The sequence below is a fragment of the Equus quagga genome, chromosome 5 (assembly GCF_021613505.1).
Source record: "Equus quagga isolate Etosha38 chromosome 5, UCLA_HA_Equagga_1.0, whole genome shotgun sequence".
Taxonomy (NCBI): domain Eukaryota; kingdom Metazoa; phylum Chordata; class Mammalia; order Perissodactyla; family Equidae; genus Equus; species Equus quagga.
In genome coordinates, this window is record NC_060271.1 from 77,394,210 (window position 1) to 77,420,298 (window position 26,089).

A 26,089-nucleotide genomic window follows, 5' to 3' on the forward strand; every position below is an offset into this window, starting at 1 on the left:
CAGTTGCCAGGAAGAGGAAGTCCAGGCCGCTGGAAGCATCTCTGTGCCCGCTCAGGGCCTCAGTGGGCCAAAGGCATCTTTAGGATGGACCTGGGGGCCTTCAGCTAGGTCTTCCTGCCTAGGCCACCAAAGTGGGCTGGTAAGTCCAGGCAGGCAGCCAAAGAAATGTGTGCTTGCCTTCTTTTCTGAGAGTCCAGTCTGTCTCCCTTACCAGGCACCTTGATGTTGTGGAAAGAAAACAGGCTCTGGAGTCAGGTTGGACCAGGGGTTGAATCCTGGCTTCACCACTGACTGTGGGACCCTGGGTGAGTTCCTGAATTTCTCTGAGCCTTAGTTTCCTCAATGGTAAAAAGTGAGAGCTTAAACTTCCTTCACAGAATTATTGAGAGGATTAACATTTAAAAAGTGTTCATGGGGCCAGCCAGTGGCGCAGCAGTTAAGTGCACACATTCTGCTCTGGTGGCCCGGTGTTCGCTGCTTCGGATCCTGGGTGCAGACATGGCACTGCTCATCAAGCCATGCTGTGGTAGGCGTCCCACATATAAAGTAGAGGAAGATGGACACGGATGTTAGCTCAGGGCCAGTCTTCCTCAAAAAAAAAAAAGTGTTCAGTAGGGTAGCTGGCACAGAGTAGGCATTCAATAATCATCAGCTCCTTTGACAACCTGAGGGTGGGGTCTGGGCCTGTAATTTTCTTGCATATCTTCATAGTGCTTCACACACAGAAAGAACTTCATAAATTGATGATTGTAGTACAGAGTTCACAGACCCACTGACCTCAGAAAGGGCAGATCATGTCTCCAGTTACATCATTCATTTATTTAGCAAGTCTATATTAGGCTCTCAGTACACAGCAATAAATAGATAAAAGCCAGACACGGTGCTAAGTGACCAAGACGTGGTCTGTGTCAAGAATGGTACAGCCTAGGAAGGGAGCGGTGTCTCCAGACAACTTTCCTTCAGGTCTGATACATAGTTTGACTCAGTTTAATAAGCAAGGCGCCCAAGAGCACAAAGACTGGCTACTTCTGTGTGGGGGGAGGGAGGAGCCTCGCAGAGAGCGTAGACTTGGGACTGGCAGAATGAGCAGTTCTTCCAGTAAGAAAAGGTGGGGAGGTGAGAGGGAGACAGAGAGAAGCACTTCATCACGCGGGAAACACAAGATGCATTCTGGGACCGTATGCAGTCTTGTGGGGTTTATGGAAGGAGCGGTGGGAGAGGAGGTTATAAAAACATGGCAGCTGTGATACTTCCGCACACAAAGGGCTGAGGGGCAGCTCTCTGGCAGCAGGGGCGGGGTGGGGGAGCTGACTCGAAGCTGTGCTTTTGCATAACCACCACAGCTTTTTTTGTACATGGTTTAGTTGGGGTGGCTTGGGGAAGAGACGGTTACTGGTAGTAGTAACAGGTGGAAGTGAGGGGCACGGGCGTTCCAGCCACTCTTGGCTTGGCCCTGCTAGGAAGGGAACTGTATGATCCTTAAGAAAGAGGAGGTGGAGGGAAGGACTGTTGGGAGTCAACCACAATGACCACTACACGTTCAACTAGAGAAACAGAAAGTGAGGTGCAGAGAAGGTTTGAGAGATTTCAGAGATGAACAGGCAGATTGTGGTGAGAAAGGGTGTAACAAGAGAGCTGGAGAGGCAAAGACGACTCCAAGGCTTCTAATGTGGTCAACCGGGTGAATGGAGAAGAGGAGAAACAGGCTTTGTGGGCTCAGGGGGGTGGGGGTGAAGGTGGGGGTAGGTACTCTGTTTGTACTCACTGGGCATAAGGGATATCTGGGTAATGATATCCAGAGGTCAATACAGCTCTACCTTTAAAGGTCATCCTCCTGTCTGGGATTTGCTTCAAAATAATCTGAGAATGGCGGGTCGGCTATAGGTGAAACAAAATTGGCTATGAGTAGATAACTGAAGTGGATGAGAAAGTAACAATTAGCTCCCAACTAAGAACAAAAAAGCTGCCCTGCCATTCGTCTGGCTGGAGGACAGGCATAGGTAAGGCCAGCTACAAAGTTACCATGAAACAACATTCCTCCCAAATGCAGGCTACAGCTTAAGTGTCAGAACCACCCCCTTTCTCTGTGTGGCTACCGCTTTCTGACTCACTGAGAAAACTTGTTCCCTAAAATGATGGACCATCAGAAACTTGGCCGTTTGAAATTTTATCAGTAAAAATGAAAAACCCTTCTGTTGCCCAGAGGATCTAAGTCACTTTGACACGGAGAAGCTGTCCTGATTTGCAACCTAGGTTCAGAGGTTCAGATAAGGGGCTTCTGAACACAATATTCCACGTTTATCTTAACTTTGTACTGCCAAAGGAGATGAACCTGGGTCTCCTGCGCAGTTCCGACCAGATGTTGACTCCTGCTTTGCTTTGAGCCTATCAAAATACTGCTTAATTTAAGTGTTAGCTAAATGCTACCCTTCCACCAAATCCTGTAACTCTCTCTTTGCCTGTTCGGTGAGAACCCCCAGAGTTCCGCTGGTGTATGGTCTCCTTCTTTGCAGTGAGTTAATAAATCTGGTTTTGTCAAACTACATGTTTGTTCCTAGCGATCTTAGGCTGAGTGGACCAGGACATGGGTAATGGGGGTAGGGGACTTCTTTGTACTCTTCTCTCTGTGCTTGCAAATGATTCACATTTTCCATAACATTTCTAAGCATTTAAAACGTCCTGACCCCAAGATATGAGCCATGACAGTGTTTGAGATCTAAAGAGGCCAGAATAATAACCCCAAAGATGTCCACATCCTAATCTTTGGCGCCTGTGAATGTTACCTTCCTAGCAAAAGGGACCTTGCAGATGCGGTTAAGGCTAAGGACCTTGAGACGGGGAGAGTAGTCTGGATTATCCAGGTGAGCCCAATGTTGACATGTCGGCCCCTAAAAGCAGAGAAACTTTCTTGGCTGTGGTCAGAGAGAGATGTGACGATGGGAGAAAAGTCAGAGGTGCAATGTTGCTGGCTTTGAAGATGGAGGAAGGGGCCATGAGCCAAGGAATGTGGGCAGCCTCTCGAAGACACACAAGGTAAGGAAACGGAGTCTCCTCTAGGACCTCCAGAAAGGAACGCAGCCCTGTTGATAATTTAATTTTAGCCAATGAGACCCATGTCAGAGTTCTGACCTATAGAACTGTAAGGTAATAAGTCTGTGTTACGTTAAGCCACATTTGTGGTAATTTGATATGGCAGCAATAGAAAACTAATACAAGATCACCCAGAGGTGTGAGTGAAGACAGAAATGAGCCAAGGGCGCCTGGGGGACACCAGCTCCTCAGAGGAGAGAAAGGAGAGTCAGCCAAGGAGAGAAGGAAACACCCAGCAGGGGAAGAGCCAGAAGAGGCCAACAAAGCAAGAAGTTCCAAGCGCGAGAAAGGGGTCCTGAGATTAAAATGGCCTGCTCTTTAAAGTGAGAGCTGAAGGACAGTAAACAGTCTTTCAATTTAAAGTGCATGTTATTTCCTTGCTTCATTTTCCTTGTGATTCTATCATTTGCATATAACAGCCTCTTTCACCTGAAATTGTCACCACCTCCATTCATGTTTTTTTTTTTTAATTAATTTTCTTTGTGGTAACATTGGTTTATCACATTAGATAAATTTCAGATGTACAGGATTATATTTCGATTTCTGTGTAGATTATAGCATGTTCGCCACCCAAAGACTAATTAACCCTTCACATTAAAAGCCTGAGAGTTTGCGAACTTTCACAACCTCAATCCACATTGTAAACCCATCAAGGTAATGTTCTGGTTCCAGAACAGCAGGGTTTTGTTTTTTTGTTTTTTTTACCACACTGTAAGCGGGAAAGAAATGGAGCTCTTTTTATGTGCTCACACAAGTTATCTGACTCGGGGGGAGAGCCTAAAGCATGAGACAACAGCACCCGGACTGGCCTGCGGTCCTAATCTCCGATGTGAATGCTCCACGCAGACCTATCCGTTTCCCATAGGGAAGGTTCAAAGCGGCTGCTCCTCATTGAAATATTTCCTCTCCGCACACCACCTCAGCTACCAATTTGGAAAATGGCAAATTATTTCACCCAGGTGAGACTGTTGATGGCTTTGACTATCTTAGAAAATATTTACATTCTAACAGGCAATGTTTAGGAATGGAAAGAAATGCCGAATTTGTAGATTTTCAGGCTTTAAGACTAAGTGAAGAATCTGAAGGAGAGGAGTGTGTTCCTAGACGATAAACTCATGAACTTCATCTGGTTCTGACGACCTGGGCCTTATGCCTCATTCTCACATGAAGGCCTTGGCGCCTGATGTTTTCTCTGCCTGAATACTCTACCTGATTCATTCTTCAGAATTCAGAGTAGTTGTCACTTTTGTAGAGGGGCTGTCCCAGATGACATGGGCTCCTTCCATGACAGGCCCCCACAGTACACCTGTACTTCTTCAGAAATGTTCCCCACACCTGCAATGACTTCTTCAGTGTCTATCGCCTTCTCTTTAGATGACACATTCTGCGAGGTAAGGACGAGGTCTGCCTACTGTTGTGTTTGCTGTCATCTCCTGGTCTCTTGCATGTGGCAGATACTTATAAATATTTGTTGATGATTGAATAAACAAATGAAGGGTGGGGGCCTAGTGCTCTTGCTCTGGGTTTACAGGTAATTTCCATATTAATGGTTCCTGGAAACGGAAATGAGAATTAAACATTTGGGCCCCTCAGAGCTAAAGGACCAAAACCATTGAGTTCCTAACACCCCGTGTTCATCCCTGGTCTTCTCCAAAGCCTGGAGCAGCTAACAAACAGCAGAACAAGTGGGACAGATTTTAGACGTGAGTGCCAAGACAATTCAACGGGAGAAAAGATTAATCTTCTCTACAAATGGTGTTGGGACAACTGGATATGCACATGCTAAAGAATGAAGTTGAATCCCTTCCTTACACCATACACAAAAATTAACTCAGAATGGATCATAGACCTAAGGTAAGAGCTAAAGCTATCTAACTCTTAGAAGAAAACATAGGAGTAGACGTTTGTGGCTTTAGGTTATTCAAAACTTTCTCAGACGTGACGCCAAAAGGACAAGTGACAAATTTGACTTCACCAAAATTAAAAAGTTTGTGCCTCAAAGGACACTATCAAAATGTAAATACAACCCACAGAATGAGAGAAAATATTTGTAAGTCATGTATCTGATAGGACTCGTATACATAATACATAAAGTATCTTACAACTCACTAAGAAGCAGCCAAATAAGCCAATTGAAAAAAGGACAAAGAATTTGAATAGACATTTTCCCAAAGATATACAAATGACCAGTAAACACATGAAAAGATGCTCAACATTATTAGCCATCAGGGGACTGTAAATTAAAACCACAATGAGATTTGACTTCACACCTACTAGGATGGCTATACTCAAAATGACAGAAGTGTTGGCAAGGATATGGAGAAATCAGAATCCTAATACATTGCTGGAGGGAATGTGAAATAATGCAGCCACTTCAGAAAAGTTTAGCGGTTCCTCAGACTTAAACATGGAGTTACCATTTGACCCAGTAATTCCATTCCTCAGTATGTACCCAAGAGAAATGAAAACATCCGTCCACACAAAAACTTGTAGTCACAAGCCACATAACATTTTTTTTTTAATCGACACCTTCTTTTTACCTGGATTTATTCACTTTCCGGAAGCATAAAAGAATGACTAAATAGATCAGAAATACTAAAGATAGTTCTAACAGCATATACAGAATAGCATGGTTAACACTTACCTCAAGGAAAAAAGGTTCCAATGAGGCCAAAATACAATTTTACTTTGAATTTTAAGAGAAGCAGCTTTTGAGTTATTTTTAAACTACTATCATTCAACTGTAGAATCAGATATCGTTATATGTAAATTTTAAAAAAGAAGCACTATTACTATCTTATTTGAAAGAAAATATTTTCATAAATTATTTTGTACCTAATTCTTTTTTAATGTGTTTTGAAAGCGTAGTCTTTTTTTTTAAGGTTATGAAAGTTAACATCCTTGTGAAATTACAGTTGTACATTATTAGACATGTTGTAGTTACACCACTTCACCCCTAGTGCCCTCCCCCCACCCCGCTTTCCCCTGGCAACCACCAATCAGTTCTCTTTGTCCATATGTTAACTACCACCTATGAGTGGAGTCATACAGAGTTCGTCTTTCTCTGTCTGGCTTATTTCACTCAACATAATACCCTCAAGGTCTATCCATGTTGTTGTGAATGGGACGACTTTGTCCTTTTTTATGGCTGAGTAGTATTCCACATATATATATATATATATATATATATATATATATATATATATGCCACATCTTCTTTATCCAATCATCGCCACATAACATTTTGATCAATGACAGACTGCATATACAATGGTGGTCCTGTAAGATTATTACCATATAGCCTAGGTGTGTAGTAGGCTATTCCATCTAGGTTTGTCTAAGTACACTCTATGATATTCACTCAACAATGAAATTGCCTAATGACCATTTCTCAGAATGTTTCCCTGTCAAGCAATGTGTGACTGTCTATGAATTTTCATAACAGTATTATTCATAACAGCCAAAAAGTGGAATCCACATGTCCATCAACGGATGGATAGACGTGGTATATTCATAAAATGAAATATTTACCCATAAAAAGGAATAAAGATACATGTTACAACATGGATGAATCTTAAAAACTTTTAAAGTGAAAGAAGCAATCACAAAAGGTCATATATTATTTGATCCCATTTATATGAAATGTCCAGAATAGGCAAATCTAGAAAGACAGGAAGTAGACTGGTGGTTGCCTAGGGCAGAGTAGGATGGGTGGGGATTGTAGGGAGGTGGGTGATGGAGAGTGACTGCTAACTGGTATGGCATTTCTTCTTGGGGTGATGAAAACATTCTGGATTTGATTGTGGTGATGGTTGCACAACCCTATAACTATACTAAAAACCACTGAATTACACACTTTAAATGAGTGCATTGTATGGTATGTGAGTTACATCTCAATAAAGCTGTTAAAAAGTTTAAAAGTAGGTTAAAGAAATGCTGTGCTGTTATTTCAAAACATCACACCTGTGTTAGAAACCAATCCCACACTCATTTTCCCAAGCACAAAGGAAAACACAGCTTCTGTCTTCTGGGACCGAGTCCTGAGCTCATTCACTTTCCTGTGTGCCTGCACACCTGTCAAGGGCTCAGGGCAGGAATTCTGCTCTCAGTAAATCATGGACCTGCAGGCTTCTTGCAACGGAGCACTCAATTCTGGAGAGCCATGTATTTTTCTCTCTTAACAGTAAATTGTCCTTGAAGTTTAAAGTGCAGCACAAAACATTACTTTCCTTCTTTCTTTCCAGCATAGACAGATTCACTCCAAAAGGTCACTCGAAACTCACTGGGTAAGGTGGTTAGAGCAGGCCGCCAGAGTGCCAGGATGACCAAGCCCTAAATGTCAGACGCTGAATTTTTGGGCTCCTGATTTGTTCTTTCCCTCCTTTTCTTTCGCCGAGGTTCTCTAGCTCTAGGACAAAGGTGTAAATCCCCATCGCATCCTCCATACCAAGAGTGCTGGATGGGAAGAGATAAAAGGGCTTCCTGGAGTTCGGGCTCCATTTCCTAGCTCTGTGGGCTCACACTTGGGCGTCCATCTGCTCCTGAGCCACTTCACTTCCCTTCTTCATGTCCATGGCAGGGCTCAGTTAGGAGTCCTGAGAGCAGTTCCTGCCCTGGCGTGTCAGAGGGAACGAGTGAACACAGAGGGAAGTCCAGCTGGTGAAGAAATCATGAAGCAACAAACCTAGGACTCTTCTCAAGCGAAAAGCCTAGTCTAGAGGGGGGTTTAGAGCAGGCACCGACAGACACACAGTGAAATGAATGAACTGGACTAACAAAATAAGCGAAACTTTATTTCACAAGTCCTTGAGATATAAAAGAAGATAATGGCAAGTCTAAGGATAACAGAAGCCATACAACTGAGTGTGAGAGCACTCCAGGGGTAAAAGGAGATGGGAGTGGGAGGGAAAGGTGTGTGGCTCAGTACTTTTCTAGCTTCAGAAAGTCAGGGAGCCCAGATCACAGCCAGAATGTGCCGGTATTGGTTACAGATTTTTCACAAACGTGTTTACCTGTGGGAAAGAGAAAAACCAAGAGTCAAATTCACATTTTCAGTAGCCTATACAAGAGTATATCCACAATGCCTAGGTAGCCAAGCCCATGAGTTTTCTGTGAGCAAGGAGAAAAAAGGTATGGAGAGGAAACGTGACCTGCCCAGGGTCATAGAGCATCAAGTGGCAGAGCTGGGAATAGCATCCAGAAGTCTCATTTCCCTAGTTCTAGAATACCTTAGAGGAGGAAGATAGCTGGGAAACACATATTACAAGTCAATTATGTAACAATTATTAGCCCAAAATACTTTAGAGAATAGGGATTCTATTTGTAACTTGTACAAGGCCCCACAGGCTTTGGAGTGTGAAATGCAATCTGAGGCGCAAAGCCCAAGGTCCATGGCACTGAAGTTTGAAGCAGAGATAAAAGTGCAATAAAGGAAAACCATTAGAAAGCAGGAGTTAAGGTCCTCCTCACCTTTCTCATGAGTTCTTCTTCTTTAGTTACTTCAGAAAAATCATCATTCACGTCCAACACCAGCACAGGAATGTTCACCAGAGTCTCAAAGTGCAGCCTATAAGCAGCACAAACATTTAGGGAACAGGAAAAAGAGAGCTGAGCCAAGCTTCACATACTCACCAAGCCTTAGTAATTCAGAGAACAGATCTAAAGTCACGTGACTTCTCAATGAAACTGCATACAAACAGCAGTTTAAAAAAAGAATTCAATAAAGCTGGCTGGAAAGAGGAAGGCTGAAATTTCTCTTTAGTCTTGAGAATGATACTGAAGGTCAGAGCCCCAAACGTTTTAAGTGGACAGCAGACCAAGCCCGAAGGGAGTAAAGGCCAAAACTAGCAATGTCAACTTCGTAAACTGACAAGTTCTCTAAAATTTTTCAGCCCTTCACCCTGAGCCAACTACCACCATCACCAATCACCATGTTCAATCTAGGGGAATGTTAAAAAAGCTGCAGAAATAGAATCTCATAAAAAGTCTCTTGGAATATACAGATTATATCCAATATTAAGTTTCTGAGCTGGATAATGCTTGACTTTTCCAGTACATTCTAAATCTTCTTATGGGGCTGCACATTGAAGCGCCTGCACTTTAACACTGGCTGTGGGAGGCGGCCTCTGTCTGCCGCTGCTCTCTGCTCTGCTTACTTGGTTGTCCTGTGAACGAGCCAGGCTTCGTGCTGATCATGAAGCTGCTCGAGATACGTCAGCTCAATTCCTCTCTCCTCTTCCCTCGCCCTCTGGTGCAGTCTCTTCAAACACACCTGAAAGACAATTCCCGGGCCTCATGGAGCTCATTTGTTATCTTGGCTGTTACAAGGCAGTCTTGGGGCTCTCAGACCCACTCATGATGTCTATCCTGAGCGCTGTAAACCACGACTTTGCTTCTGCGGTCTTGTTTTCTTATTCAATCACAGCTTAATAGCAAACATCATCCACCCCGGTAACCTGAAGTTACCCCTTTTTTTCCTCCTCCCAACCACATCCAGGAAGTCACTAAATTCTCTTTAATCTCTCCCTAGTTGTTTCTCTCCTTGCCTCCCTCTCACCTCTGCCTTAGTCAGGTCCTCATCACCTCTCATCTGGACTATGGCAAGAGCCTTCTGGCTCTCTGCCTCCTGGAGGCGGTGAAGTGAATGGAAAGAGTGTAGGCCTTAAAGCCAGAAAGTCCAGGATTAAATTCCTGTCTTCACCATGTGCTAGCGGTGCAATCTTGTGGGCTTCCAGTTCCTCCTTCTCCCCTCGCCCCACAGGTCGCTGTGAGGATTCAGAGGTAAGGCACGTCAAGTTTCTGGCCAAGGCTGTTCTCTCCTTCCTGCTGGTCCCCCTCAGTCCACCCTTCCACAGTACTGCAATATAATGGCATTACTCTCCTTGCTTAAAGACTTCACAGGGTCCCTACTGCCTACAGCCATCAGCCAAGGTTCAAGGAAGTTTGAGTAGCATCATATTTACAAAAGGGTAAGTAATCTGAAACATCTTTCACTTCCTATCAAACACTCACTCTGGAGCACAATGCAAAATCTGCATTAAGTCAAAGGAAAAAAAGTGACATGAGACTAACCCTCCTTCCAGAGTGTGCATAATTCTACTCTGCCTTCGCCTGGTAGAAACGTTGGAAGCAGAGTGGCTCAGAGAATGTCATCTTCTCCTTTACTTGTCACACAAGGCCATTCCCAGGGTCTGGCACCCCTCCTCCCTCTCCATCTCGGTGTCCTCAGCTCCCGCCCTGGGCTCACTGCTAGAGCAGTGGGCTCTGACCTCCTGTCTGCAGCACAGACCAAGCTCTTTCACACCTCAAAATGTTTGCTCCAAGTGTTTGTTTTGCCCGAACTCCATCCTTCCTCTCTCTACCCGGCAAATATTTCATTATTCAATGTCATCTCTCCTGGGAAGAACAGATGGATTAACTCACTGATTTAGGACTTCCCTCTTTGAAGCACTTAAAAAACTTTCTAAATGTCGTGCACAGTATTCCCAAAGATGCAGAGTCCTTGCAGTTTCCTTCTCATCCTACCTTTCCTCTAAGGAAACGAAATCATACAAGCAAATTTCACTTATGATCTTATGTCCAACTTTTCAAATTGATGAACAGAGACAAATCTAATAGGTTAATACTTTTAGCACTTACCCCTCACATTTCTCCCTTTCCCCTGAATCAATTATTGTCCCAAGTTAGATGAAGTCCCTGCCTATAATTTAGTTAGATAATAAGTAAAACGAAATATGCAAAATAGCAAATCAAGTGCTATACTGTGAGGTGTGGATCTTAAGTGCAGCAGTTCAGATAAGGGAGGGCGCAGCATGGGCTCCAGCAGTCAGAGAGGCGATTCCTGGAAGAGGCAGGAGCTCCCCCTTTATCTCTGGTACCGCGTACCGAGCACCACTCCGAGAGCTGAGCTACGCCCTGGGCAAACACAAACCACCAGTGGCATTTCAGCTCAATCGGATGACACAGGGAGGTCTGCAGAGGGTGCTCTGAGGGCACAGTGCCTGGCGGACACCCAGGAGGCAGGCCAGAGTCCGTCTTGTTCAGGGTTGAGTACTAGGCCTGGCAGGGTAGTTGGTCAATAAATTTTTGTCACATATATTCAATGTTTTAATTTCTGACTAGTCTATCTCCATTTGCCTTCTTCTCCTACCTTCCTCTTTTCCATTTCCACTTCCTTCACTCTGAACCTGCCTCTTTTTTCCCCTTCTTTCTGCTCCTACACCCCCACCCTTACTGCTGATGACTTCAAGACATTTCCCCTTATTCCCCACCTCCCCAGTCACACAGCTTTAAACTCTTGACTTCCAGCTACCCAGTTCTCCACCCCACTGACAACCAATGTTATTAACTTTTTGTGTACTTTCAGAAATATTCGACACATACACACATTCTTACCTCCACCTTTTTTTTCTTTAACCATACATATAAAAGGTGTCCCACCATACACTCTGTTTTTGTTTTTCTTCACTTAACAATATGTCTTGGAGATTGTACAGTACTTTCTCATTCTCTTCCATGACTTCAGAATTTTCCAGTGCATGGATGGAGCATAATATATTCAACTCGTCCCTACTGATGACCACTTGGGTTGTTTCCAATAATTTGCTATTACAAACAATGCTGCCTTGCACATGAGCCATGATGCCCAAGTGGGAGCATATTTATGGAGTGAATTTCAAGAAGCATTATTAATAGGTCAAAAGGTATGTGCACTTGCTAATATACACTCCCAAACTGCCTCCTTAGAGGCTAACAAATTTACATGGCCACCAGCAACGTAGCTTCAGGATTTCTAAACATAGCCAAGCTACCTAATTTTCCTCCTTGAGAGAAAAATATTATCAGAATTAATGAAAATGCATACTTTTAAAATGTGGCTTTATATTTCCAATTATACACAAGGGCAGAGCAATTCTTTTTATAAAAGCTATAATTATTCATTCATTGCTGGCAGGCAAACATTGATGTTAAGGTCTCTCCTATTAAAATAGGCTAACATTTCCCTTTTGACCATTAATTTACTTAACAGAGCAAACTTTTCTTCCCCCTAGAAATCTAGCTAAACTCCTATTTTAAGCATTTGGCATAATTCGTGATTCTTGCTTTACTGATACGGCTACAACAAATTCTTTTAAAAAAAATCCTGTGCAAACAGTGTTTTAGTCTGGTCCCTCTTCCTCTCAGTCCTCATGGCAGGACACAGCTGAATGTGAACAGGGAAGATAGTGCAGCTGCAACGGCCAGGGAGGGACCCTTCTGCCTATCTGCCCCCTTCACCTACTTCCCCCTAGGAAGAGCTGCTGCTCAGACTGCTTGGAATCAGAGACAGCAACGAGACTGTGACTGCTGGTGGGTCTGGCCATTGTGCTTCCCAAGCCCCAAACTCAGGTGCCATTTGTTCCCAGGCATTTCCAGCATGCCGTCTCAGCTGCAAACGGTCCCAGGCAGGGCCTGGCTCTGTCAGGCACACTGGTTGGCTGCACTCTCTCTCCTTGATCCCATGGGTCTGCGTGGGGACACTGAGGCCCAGCCATTTCTTTTCTGATGCTTCTTTGTTATTGGCTTGCTCACTTTTTAGACTTTAGGAGAGTAGGTGGACAGGAGCAAAAGGGCCCACTTAGGTCCATCTCTCATGCGCTAAACTCCAGATTTACCAGGGCTCTGCAGTGAAGTACTGGGTACTTGCATAGCTTTTTACATAGAGATGTTTTCACTTCGGTTCTGCTCTTCTCTTGGATATAGTTACCTTTGAATCTCACAAAAGAGGTCAGGGCGACTTCAGGGGAAGGATACCGGCATTCCTGAGTCCCCAGCTCTAATGCCATCAAAACAGCACCAAAATCCCCATCCAATCTCAAAATGAATATGCAGTTTTTCTTTTTCTACCATTAAGTTGTAAAAATCCTTCAACTCCCCTTATTCTACCCTAGCTGAAATATCTCAATTAGTTTCTTCAAAAAAGATGTATCAGCCACACCGTAATAATCACCACCACCACCGTCATCATCGTCCCCTTCTCAGAAAGTCATTCCGGGTGCACAAAGACGTGAGGAAGACTTTCTTGCTTCCCTTGCTGGGTCCCAGTGTCTGAGTTCGATCTCAGCTCCCCAGAAACAAAGCCTCTACAGCCAGCCCAGCACCCTGTTTCACTCTCAGGAACAAGTCCACCCACTTCCTCATTGCCGACACCGCCTTCACGGCACTGAGCTGATTACGCTGAAGTTCTGCTTCTCTTGGAAAAGATCAGGTCAGCACTCTCAGTTCTTCTTATGCTTAGCCCCTCAACCTACTGCTTTTTCAGCCATCCATCCCACAACTCCTACTGGAAAACATGCCACCTCTTCAAATTCCAACCATAGTCTCAATTCAGTTCAAATCCATGGAGCTCTCCTTCAACTTTTGCCCAGGCCATGAGCCTTCTGGAGGACCAAGACTTTCCTCTCATCCTGAACCCGACACTCAGCTACTTCAAACCATCCCCTTAGGCAGAGATCTCCTTTTCCCCTACACCAACACCAATTCCCACCCCAACAGGATGGTCACCTACGTAATTTACCTCTTCTATTCCTGCTCCAGGCAGTGAAGACTACTGAAAGAAGTCATATAAATGTGACCCAGCCAGTTTCAGCTTGGTTCTTTTCACAGAAGGTTCTCAGCCCTCTGGCTTCACTGCATCTCTAGTTGAGTTTCACTTTAAACCTTAGACCTTTATTTCTGTGGAATCTCTTGATTTCCTCCCATGACCTAGCTTCTGCCTCACAATCTCCAGAAACTGCCGACACAAAGAGCCCAATATCTGGTCCCAGTCACACTCCAGGGCCTCTTTCCAGGCTGCCACCTTCCTGAAGTGAGGCCCTTCTTTCCAGTCCTCTCTTCTCCAGCTCTTGCAAGCCTGTGCAACAGACAGGGCCTCTCCCACCTGTTTTCTGACCCGGTCTGCTCTCAGGCTTCCTCCTGTCCACAAGGCTCAGTCCTGTCTCTAAAAAGCACGGCCTCTAGACTGAAGAGAGCTTTCCCTCCCAAGATTATGTGGTATATCTGGCATTTGACTGTACACTACCTATATGTCTCAAAGCCTGAGAGCAACACATCTCTCAAAAAATACCTCCTGCCTTAACTCAGAATTGTACTCCAGAAGAGTCCTTAGAGATCACTCGACTGAGCCACTGGATTTGACAGACAAGGACCCCTCCAGGAGAAAGGTTTCCAGGGGCTGCCCACAGTCACTGCCTGTCAGTAGAGGCCAGGGACCACTGCTGTCTCCAGAGACTTTAGTGCTCCTGCCATGATGTCATCCTGTTGTGAGCTAGAATGGCTCCATGGTCCAAGTCAGAGTCCTGGAATACAACTTCTGTAGTCCTTCCTGCCTTACCAGTGGCATTCTCAAGGTTCAAAAGGAGGTTACAAATTAGGGCAGTATCAGGATGAGGTGAGGAAACCCTCCATCTCTTCCTCTCTACATCCTATTCAGGAAACCATCAAGACCACCACAGACTCTGATGACCCACTTAGAGGGAAGGAAAAGCTGAGACAACTGATTATGGTTACCTGGTCAGAGGGTCCAACCTGCCAACCCTGGGTGATAAGACAACACCCAATTTTCTCTCTATTGTTGCTACATTAGGAGGAACACTTTCTACGAATAGTCAATTGCTTTAGCCTTCTGCTGCAGAACACCTATGGGAAATGGGTGCTCAGTGGTAGAATGGGATGCTGTTTACCCATGACTCTCTGTGCTTCAGATAATACCCGCAATCTAATTTCTCCAACCAGAAAATCAGGGGCTTGGAGAACATCACCTCTTAAGTTTAATATGGCCCTAAAGCCTAAAGCTTTAGGTTCTGTGTTACCTGGGGAGTGGCCCGGAGGTAGATGAAGCCATGTAATCTGAGCCGGCTGGCAAACTCCTGCAGGAGAAAAGAATGCCACTCCTGATAGATATGCCATTCGATGTCACTGAGGGAACCATTTTCAAAAAGATTCTTTGCAAAGATATACCTGGTTGGAAATGTAAGTGGGATGGGGGAGGGGAGAAAAATGAGAAATGGAGTGAAAGGCAAAAGAGAAAGAGAAGCAGACAAATCAATAACCAAATTGTTCCATGTCTATTCAAACCACTTAATCTTTCTAGCTCCTCATAAATCTGTAAAAAATCTGAATTCTTAACCTATTATCTCCTTCCTTGCTCAACACTAAGGTATGAAATAGCATCTAGCCTTTAGAGGTCCAAATCACAGCTCTCCAGATGGATTACTCCACTGGAAGAAAAGGGGCCCTGGAAGAGAGTATCAGTGGTCCCTAACAACCTTCCCTCTGGAAACCAGTCAGAACATACAGCAAATGGTGCAAGTAAACTCAAACTTTTGAGATTTCCTTATTATTATTGTAGCAAGCTCCTAAGCAAAAAAACAATCTAGTGTAAAGCACCCACCACATTTCATTTAAGGACTGAGGGCTTCTGAGTCTTCAGGCTGCTAAGCCAGCCTTTCGTCTAGTTGAGAAGTGAAGAAGGAACTGCATTTAAGAGGTGTCACCTCTGGAGCAGGAAGCGCACTTCCTACTGACTGCAATATTACCAAGTAAGCAGACTCTCCTCCAAAGCACACATGGGCTCTTATTTACTCGCTTCCTCTGCTGCTGAGCTTCCAATCCAGATACAAGAAAGCAAAATCTAAAAATCAAACTAGCTTTGCCCCCTGCTTACGTCCACAACTAAAGGAGCATCTGGTAAATAGGAAATTGGAGCTAAGCAGAAACCCTTACTTCAGAAGGGTCAATTCTGCTCTCAAACCTCAGGCATCTTAATACAAAACACAATTTACATCCTAAACAATGAACTCCAGTTTCTAAGGCAACGCTCAGCAACTAGCTAGTTCTGGGAAAATGAAATTCAGAATCCTTGTGTACAAATGGCTCAGGGAAGTACACATCCGAGGCTACAAGTGTTGCAATTAAGAGAATGGGTTGCAGAGTCACATTCCTGAGTCTGAACCTGGCTCCGAAATTCACTAGCTGTGTCACCATGGGCAAGTCATCAAACCATCTCTGCCTGTTTCTTCCTCTGTAAAAGAGATAACAGAGGAACCTAACTCATAGAGTCATTATGAGGATGGTACATAATCCTCACATGGTGCTTAGAAGAGTGAATGGCACACAGTATTCAAGACATCTTAGTTGTTGTTATAACTACTTTTTTGCTAGGCTATGAAAAGACCAATTTGGGAGCGCCAGTAGTCAACTCTCCCAGTCTGGAATGATTTAGCTATAGTCTAGGCGATGGCAACAAAGGAAAAAAAGGTGACTTTTGTAACTCAAGTTTTGAAAAATGTTTTCAGCTTCTTCACAGGCAATATGGAAATTAAATCTTATAAAGAAAAATTAAACATCTGCTAATAAGTCCTATAAAAGGAGCCCTCCCCTTTTTTGAGGATAAGTATTTCTTTATTTCTCCCAGGCTGGTGCTGCTGCGGAGAGGGAGCAGAAGAGTGTGGTGCTGAGAGCTAAGGGGAGCGAACTACTGCAGTCTGAGTACAGGGGCTACAGAGAGGAACGAGCTTAAGGACCTGGGCATCAGGGTCCCTGCCCTAAAACCACATGCTATTGTTTTCTTTAATTTAAAGAGAAAAGATTTAGATTTCTTCCTCCCTGTTATTCACTCTCCCAACCTACCTGCACTCCTTCTTTGGAACACAAAAAACACACATGAGCACATGTGCAGTCTCAGAGTCCCCTGTTAGGCTGATTTCACCATGAAGGCAGGGCCTGGGTCTGCTCTGCTTACTGCTGCAGCCCCCAGACCCAGCCTGGTGCCTGAACACAGGTGGCATTCAATAAACTTGTGCTGAGCCAACAAATGAATGAATGAATTTTTAAAAGACTGGAAAGGCTTTCAATTACCTTCAGGATGAGAATGTGTAATTAGTTATCCTTTCTGTCTCAAAAATGCCCCTCTGAAGAAAACATGTAGAATGTGGTACCTGCCTACAGAGTAATCAATTCTCATCTCTTCCTTTACAAGTAAGTGTTAAGATCTTGCAGCTTCTAAACAAAGTATTTCTATTTCTGAGGGGTCACTCACATGCCTACCTTACTAAAGGGCTGGAAATCCAAAGACCAACAGTTAATATGTTTCCAAGCAACCCAGGTGGTTACAGCAAGTCACTTTCCTAGTCTAAGAGGGATGGCTTGGGAGAGGAGAGAGGAAAATAGGGAGTAGTATATCCAACAGTTGAAAAAGAACCCAAATCTATAGCCCAACCATTCATAATTCATAGTTAGCTTTTATAAAGAGTAGGCTCTCCCTTGGGGCACATAGAGAAGGAACGCGCAGCCCATAGGGTTTGTTTTACATATCTTGTGTGATTTCTAGGTAATGTTAAAAAAAAAAATCATACACGTATAAACGTAACCTTATATTTTTCCTCTAGGAGGCTTTATGGGAGCACTAAGAAGTAGAACTAGTTTGTCTAATTTGGAATTAATGGGTACCCAACTTAGTGTCTTCAGAAGTGAATGGACAATGAAAACGCAGCATTTTCCATTTTGATAACTCAAAGGGGCTAAGATAGACTGTCATGCTTTGAGCCACCATTTCACAGTGACACAAGGCATTCATAGCCTTCAGATAAAAAAGCTCTCAGGAGTGTCCAGAGCCAGGCACCCTCACTTCGTCTCCAAACGGCTTAAACACAAGTCACAGCCTGTTCTTGCAGCAGAGCCAGGGACTCCGGAGCCTAGACGGACTAGTTCCTCTGGAACCACCGGCGGAATTCCCAAGCTAGCTGCTAGGCTTCATTCATGGTGACTCCACATCACCCTCTCAGGGGTCAAGATGATGCCCTCCCTTGACCTGACATCAGCACTGGATGTCCATTACAGACTTTGGCCAGCATAAGCCCTGTCACATAATAAGGGGTCGAAAAAGGATTCTTAAATCCAAGACAGAAGCCAGTTTCACAAATGTGCTACTTCTACTTAGAAATCCTTTCTTGAAGAATAAAAAAAGGATTAATGTATTTCTCATGTCATTTTAGAAATGCAAATTGTAATTCCCCCTGTTTTTTTCTTCAAGGTGATAACCCAACCACTGATTCATTTGGTTTCCTAGAACATATGCTGCTACTTAAGTGTGTATTCTGCCTTCCTGCATATAACGGTTGTAGTAGGTAGCTACCAGCTTGCCTCTATGCCAGAAAAGAATAAGAAAACATAATCAGTGGCAATGAGGGAAATTAAATGCATTCAGTTTATGAAAAACACAATTTCCTTTCTTGATATATACGGTAACTCTGTGAAATTATAAGTCCGAACAAATCTGTGTAGCATTGTTCTTACAAAGAAGGGAAATTTTCAAAGTACAATTTTCACCAGAGAGAAAACAAGCAGTGCGGAGCATGGGGGCCTGTGTCCGGGGAGGGCTCCGGGTCTTACCTGTCACTGTACACAGACCTCTCAAAGATCTGGACCGCCTTCCCGGCCTGTAAGAGTTTCTCAGGGAGGGGCTCCAACTGTATTTTCAGGCGGCTCATAAAAGAAAATGTCTGGAACATGTAGGACCATCGTGCTGGCTCCTGGTACATCATATCCAGCAAGTTTCCAAGACTTTGGGTAGTGCAGGCCTACGGGGAAATTACAAAAGAGAAGAATTTCCTAGAAGGCATATTTATTTCATGGTGTTTACCTCTCCCCCTCCCCCACAGGTTTAATAATCAATGAGGGAAGCAATTACAAAAGTTTCCTTCCACTAAAAAGATAAAGTCACATCCCCCACTTAGTCGAAACCACATCATCAAGGAAGAGATTTCTGACCTTGTAAGATAAGAATCTGACAGAGGGAGATGACACGCCACCTTTAACATACCAGAGAGGAGCAGAGGACGAACCACACACAGAATTAGCGCATTCGCTGATTGCTGGGTTTGAGGAGTCGGTCTGAGGAGGAGTTAACAATCAACAACCACCTAGAACTCTATCTGGAATCCAATCTTTCCACTGTAACACTGCGCTGTCTCTCTTTTGATCTTCCATTTGTGGCTATTTCTTTATAAAACTTCAACCCAGACAAGAAAGCAACTGATTATCTGAAAACCCAACCAACCAACCAGTTCTCTCTCTCATAGAAGGGCTATGATTTGTTAAAGAAACCTTCCTCCGCCTTTCCAGAGATTTTATGAAAGGCGTTTGAAGACCCACTTACTCGGCCCGTGTGGGTGGGAACACGTGTGGGATACTCATGAACCCTGGATTCTCTCCTGGGCTCTGCCACTTACTCCGGGCCAAAGGGAGTTTTGCACAAAGCACTTTGGATCTGCATTCACTCAGTCACCACTAACGGAAGGCTTGTGTGGATGAGGCCTACATGGGCTGGGTGCTGTAAAGAGGACAGAAGACAAAACTAAGATTTATTTCAACGTTCACTGTGCTATGTTATCTCATTTAATCTTCAAAACAGCTTTATGAGATGGGTACCATTGTTATGCCCATTTTCCTGAGGAGAAAATCCACTCAGAAAGGTTAAGTAACTTACTTGTCCAAAGTCTCATGGCGAGTAAGTATTGAATGCAGATTCAAACCTGGCTTTCTCTAACTTCCTCATTCTAATACTTCATATAAAGGCAAGCAAGACACAGCTCCCAAACTCAAGGAGCTCACGATGCTCCTTGAAAGGGAGTGAAAAGGATATAAAGAGCTAGAATACAAGGTAGAACTTGTGATGAAGAGGTTACCACATACGGTAGAGGAAATCTGAGGAAGTTTCTGGAATAAGGTAGCATTAAGCTGGGAAGTGAACGATATGTGGAATTTCCACAGGTGGAAATGGGGATTAAGAAAGCATTTCAGGTGGAGACAAAGATAAAGGAGGGGGAAAAAGTTAGGTAACAAGTGGTACAATTTGGCTCAACATCACCCCTAGATTCTCAAGAAGGGTCCCGGCCCTTTGGGAGGCTTCAGCAGGAGCAATGAGTAGAGCAGAGTGGATCACCAAATGATTTCCCTCCTTCCAATTCCCCAAACCACAAACACACACCAGCCTCACAGATGGCTCCTGGCTGAGAGCGGAGGTAGAAGCAGGCGGACAAATTTGAATCTCCTCGAGTATCTGACGGTGTCACTAGAGACGGTGGAGCCCTTGGTGTGTAGCTTAGTTCTGAGACTGCATGGAACCCTGTTGAATAGAGTGGGGTGCTGTGCTGGCGAATGTACTAGGTCGACTGGGCGGGGGCTATTCCACCAGCAGGCTCTGGGCTACCAAAGGGAGACTGTTCCAGAACAAAAACTGTACAGAGGCCTGCATCACTTCTGAAAGAACCCATCTTAGCTACAGAACAAATGCAAACACCCCTTCAAACATATACACAAACAGAGGGACAATCATTGGACATAAAAATATTCAGCAATTTAAAAGGAGAGGACCAATCCACGTGCTCTGGACAAGCACCCTCTTAGGAGACAAGGTTGTAGTCAGAAACAGGAGAAAACAGAAAAGTCTCAATGAGATTCAAGAGATTGCCACATTGATAAGAACAGGCTATCATAAAAAAGGAGCAATATGAAAAGAACATTCTTAGAAGGGAAAATGGAATTGCCAAAACAAAACCCCCACTGAAGAGAATAACCAGCAGACCGTACACTGCAGTCAACCTATTTAGTGAATGTCACATATGATATCAGCTCAAGAAATTCTTCCTAAACAAGAAAAAAAAAGCAGAAAATTAAGAAAGAAATGAAAAGACATGCAGGCTACAATGAGGAGATCCAATATACATTGTAATATAGTGGTAGGGTAATTTTTTGCTTTTTCTTTCTTTACTCTGGAGAGACACATCAAGATGTAATGTCACTTGTGTTTCACCTCACAGAAATTAACACAATTTTGTATCAAACAACTTCCCAAATAGGGGTTAGAATGATCTGTAACTTCACAGTACCCACAGCTTAGACAAAGCTACCCAACCAAGGAAACAATTTTCATTCTCATGTGACAAGAGTCCAATACACAGAAGTGAAATGCCACCCACAACAAAAAAAGAGATGAGCAGAGGAAGACCACAACTTGTAAGATACGTCTCCCTCTCAGCAAATTTCACCATCACTGAGAATCACTGTTTAAGAGAAACATGTAGTACCTCTAGGTATTTAAGAACAGAAATAAAGTTTGAAACCATGGTACAGTAGGAATTATAGTTAGAAGGAACTGATCAGATGAAAAAGAAGCTAAAATCAAAGAAAAAGTTGAAGAAAATCTCTGAGACATGAGACTTTCCACCAGAGAAATTCACTGAGTACCAGAGAAGATTTTTTATATATTTACATATGCAGCTTTTACACACACACACACACACACACACACACACACACACAGAGGTACCCACAACTGGACCTATCCTGGTAAAACGTCGACAATTCATAAAAATGACACAAAAACCTAGTGGGGAGAAAAACACGAATTACTTATTTTGGGGGGGGAAAAAAGGATCAGAGCCTTCTCTAGCACAGAAACTACTTTTTACATTCTGGAGCAAAAGAAAGACATTTTTAGACAAGCAATCACTCAGAAATTACAACACCCACACACCCTTTCTAAAAAAAATTTCTCTAAAATATATTTCAACCAACTGAAAAAAATAATCAAAATAAAGAGTTAAGAAATGGGAAGATGTGGTAATGAGAAAACAGTGGTCAGTAACCAACCAGTAGAACAGAGTTAAGTATAAAGTAACTATTATCAATGTGGTTATGAAGTTTAATGCCAATTCCTATTGTTAAAGGAGAAATTTCACAATGTAAAAACATTCTGGATCTACACAATCTCACATGACTTCAATATATCTGGGGGATAGAATCTGGAGAAGAAGGTAATAAAAAAGTAGTAGAGTTGGGTTTTTTTTTCTTTCACAGAGACTCCATTAACATTGATAGACAGGTTTAAACATATGTATTTTTAACTTAAATGTTTCCACCGGTAGAATAAAAATAGTGAATTTCCAGTATGAATGAAGGAGAAAAATGAAAGAAAAATTTAAATATAGCAAAAAGAAAAAAAGGGAGATAAAAGCACAAAATAAGGTGGCAGGCATAAATTAAACATAATCATAATAAAAGAGAAAAATTCCCAGGAAAGGCAAACTCTCAGATTGGGGAAAAACTAAAAATCGTGTTCATAAGAGAAACACCTAAAACAAGAAGACATAATTGAAGAGAAATGAACGCAAAATCCATCAGGGAGACGCAAATAAAAAGGAAATACATGCGGCAAAACTGCATTAAAAAAAAAGAGCATTAAACGCTACAAGAGAATTTTTTATACTAATAACCCAATAAATATGCCACAAAGAAGTCATGAACCTTTTTATGCGGAATAACAAAGCATTGAGATATATAAAAATAGAGAAAAACCAATTAAAAATACAAGGAGAAACGGACAAAACACAATACAAGCACAAAACTTTAACAGACTTCTCTCAGAATTTAACATAAGAAGTAGACCCCAAAAATGAGAACTTGGAGGATAAGACCCTAAATCATGATTTTTTTCATATATTTGAAACTGAGATACATCTTACAATGTTTATTAAGTTAAAATTAACAGACATTTTAATTATTCCTTAGAAGTGTTATTAAATTATACGTCATACAATCAATGGCATCTTAGAATTTATAAAATGTCACATCAAACTCCATACCTTACAGATAATACATATTCTTCTGAAAAGTCCATGGCACTTTTACCAAAATTGATCATACAAAAAAATTGATCATACATAAGCCATGAAGAAAACCTCAGTAAGTTCCCCCATTAGAAACTGCTAAGCCACATTGTCTGACCATAACAAAATAAAGCATGCACAAAATCTACTCAGAAAATGTAAAATACCTTAAAAATAATTTTTGGGCAAAGAATAAATCAAACCTATAGTTACAAACTCTTTAGAAATTTCAGTTAAAATCTGTCAAAATCTAGAAGATAGGGCCAAAATTTATCCCACAAAGAAAATTTCCAGGTGCAAATCCTTCTATTATTAAGGCAGAAAAAAGAAAATACACAACCTAATCATTCAATTTAAAGAGCTTTCAAAATGCAAAGAAATTCTGAGAAAGAAAGGAACAAATTTAAAGGCAAAAATTAATGAATTAGAATGCAAGCTCTCATAGAATTAAAAAATAAAATCCATTAATTGGGTCTTTTAAAAAAGGACAGGGGCCAGCCCAGTGGCACAGCGGTTAAGTTTGCACGTACCACTTTGGTGGCCCAGGGTTCACTAGTTTGGATCCTGGGTGCAGACCTACACACTGCTTCCCAAGCCATGTTGTGGTAGGTGTCCCATATATAAAGTAGAGGAAGATAGGCATGGATGTTAGCTCAGGGCCAATCTTCCTCACAAAAATGAGGAGGATTGGCAGCAGATGTTAGCTCAGGGCTAATCTTCCTCAAAAAAAAAAAAAAAGGTCAAATAAATAGAAAATCATCTATCAAATCTACCCCTCCCAAAATAGTCACACAAATAAACAATATCAGACAAAAGCTACAACACTTCTGGATACAGAAGAGTTTAAAGTATAAAAGGATACATACTAATTTTACACTATTAAATTTCAAAAATCTCAAAAAAGGGCAATTTTCTAAGAAAACAAAATGATCAAAATTGACTCAAGGAGGTTAAAAAAAAACCCTGAATAATAATTGAAAAAGAAACACTTGCCCAGTAACTATTCCCCCAAATATCACTGAATACATATAATTTCAAAAATGATTTCTATCATACCTTCAAGGAATAGATCGTTCCTACGCTAAGAACAATGCAAAGCTTCTCACTTCATTTTCACAACCCTGATGGTAAAACCTGTCAAAAACTGTACACACAAATAGCAATACCAATTAAACATCAATATACATGCAAAATTCCAAACAACATATTAGCAAATCAGTAGAACAGTACACCATGACCACAGGGTTCATTCTGGGGATGTGAAGATGGTACCATCATCACATCTATGACTAATACGAAGAGATTAAAAAAGAAAAACCCCACGGTTATCTCACTAGATGCTAAAAAGGCTTTTGATGAAAATTCAACAATTCATCCTGAAAAAAATAGTTAATATCCTAGTAATAGAAGGGTACTTCCTCCACATGGTCTATTGAAATGAGTAACAATCACAGAACTTAACAGTGATACAACAGAGGTAATTTCATTAAAGACAAAACAAGATAAGGGTGACTACCATCATTGCTATTATTTAGTATTGTTCTGGAACTTCTATCCAATGAAAGAAAACAAGAAAATAGAAATGAGGTATGAATATTGGAAAACTCTTACAAATGATTAGTATTTAGAGAAAACTATTATTTTCTAAACCTCAAATAAAGCAAAAATAAAAATTAATATGAGAATTAAGTCACACAAAACAAATACAAAAATCAACTGCATTTTTAAAAAACAGCAATACAGTCATGCATTGCTCAATGACGGAGATGCGTTCTGAGAATCCATTGTTAAGTGATTTCATTGTTGTGCAACCATCATAGAGTGCACTTGCACAAACCTAGATGGTATAGCCTACTACACACCCAGGCTATGTGGCACTAACCTTATGGGACCACCAATGTACATACAGTCCCTCACTGACCAAAATGTCATTAGGTAATGCTTGACTGTAAGCAGTTTGAAAAAGATGATGGGAAAACAGATGCCAGTCACAACAACAACAAAACATATAACCATTCAGGAATAAACTAACAATGATACTACTGGGACAAGTAAATATTTGGGGAAAACTAGACTTCTATAATTTTTAAAGTTGCACAAAAAAGTAAAACTAAGTAAAAGCAAGAGAAAGAAATGTAGGTACACGTTTTTATAATCTTGGGCTGTGAGAGGTCTTTTTAAACTTTAACATAAAAGGCAGACTTGACTGGGGCTGAAGGATCCACTTCCAAGAAGACTCACTCACATACTTGTTGGCAGGAGGACTCAGTTCCTTGCTGCGTGGGCCTCTTCACAGACAGGGGATGCTTCACGACGTGGCAGCTGGCATCCCCAGAGCCCAAAGTGATTGAGAGAGAACAAGATGGAAGACACAATGTCTTTCATGACCTACCCCAGAAAGTCACACTCTGTCATCCCTGCTACATTCTATTCATTAGAAGTAAGTCACTAAGTCCAGCCCACACTCAAGGGGAGAACTAAGGTCCCCCTGACCTTGAAGGAAAGAGTATCTTGAAGGAAAGAGTATCAAACAATTTGTGGACATATTTTTAAATCCCCACAGCAGGTGACCTATGGCATACTCAGGAAAAGACACATAATTTGTTTTCTAAATGGAAAAGTTAATTTCACGAATACTCCCACACATACATACATATAAACAAACAATTTAAAAAACAAATATCCTCAATAAGCATGATGTGCCTGCCAAAAAAGGTAACACAATTCTGCGTTGGAATAACAGAAAAATGGAACCCAGAACTAGTTCTATGATACTCTGTACCGTTTAAGACTACATCCAGACAGAATGTCCAGTTCATCTCTGAGTCCTACTCTCAGTGAATTCTAAGTGGAAAACTATCAAACTGGAGCTCCTCACCTAGACAAAGTTACTCCAGACTGAGACACAGTCTGGAGGAAAATGGTGCTTGGCTTGAAACAGAGAAGACCTAACAGGGAGAAAGAGCAGGAAAATCATTGCCTTCAACTATAGGAAAGGCTGCCAGGTGGAAAAGTTAAAAGACTTAAGAGGCAGAAATTGAATCAACGAGCCAGAGTCACAGGGATGCAAAGTGGCTCATACAAGAACTTTCTAACAATTGGAGCTGTTAAAAACCAGAACGATCCACTCAGTGAATGTTCTCAGTGGCTGCAGGAGAAGTATGCCGAGATTGAGGTATGGTGCTGCCACTCTCTCCACTCCCTCTAAGGTTCATGTCCTAACTGGTCCTTCCCTACTCACACGGATGTGGCTGGTGTTGAAAACAACACTATGGCCCTTCCCAAAGCAGTAG

At 42.3% G+C, this 26,089-nt stretch overlaps 1 protein-coding gene across 2 annotated transcripts in view; it reads right to left on the reverse strand.

The window, feature by feature from the left end:
• Window positions 1-7,862: 7,862 nt before the first annotated feature.
• Window positions 7,863-26,089, reverse strand: part of DGUOK (deoxyguanosine kinase) — a 28,964-nt gene continuing 10,737 nt past the window's right edge. For both annotated transcript variants that reach the window (XM_046662682.1, XM_046662683.1), the window contains 5 exons: window positions 18,520-18,707; window positions 14,940-15,087; window positions 9,246-9,361; window positions 8,560-8,656; window positions 7,863-8,102 (listed from right to left, as the gene is read on the reverse strand). In XM_046662682.1, coding sequence (XP_046518638.1) covers window positions 8,076-8,102; window positions 8,560-8,656; window positions 9,246-9,361; window positions 14,940-15,087; window positions 18,520-18,707 — 576 coding nt within the window. In that variant the 3' untranslated portion in view covers window positions 7,863-8,075. The remainder of the gene's footprint in view (window positions 8,103-8,559; window positions 8,657-9,245; window positions 9,362-14,939; window positions 15,088-18,519; window positions 18,708-26,089) is intronic.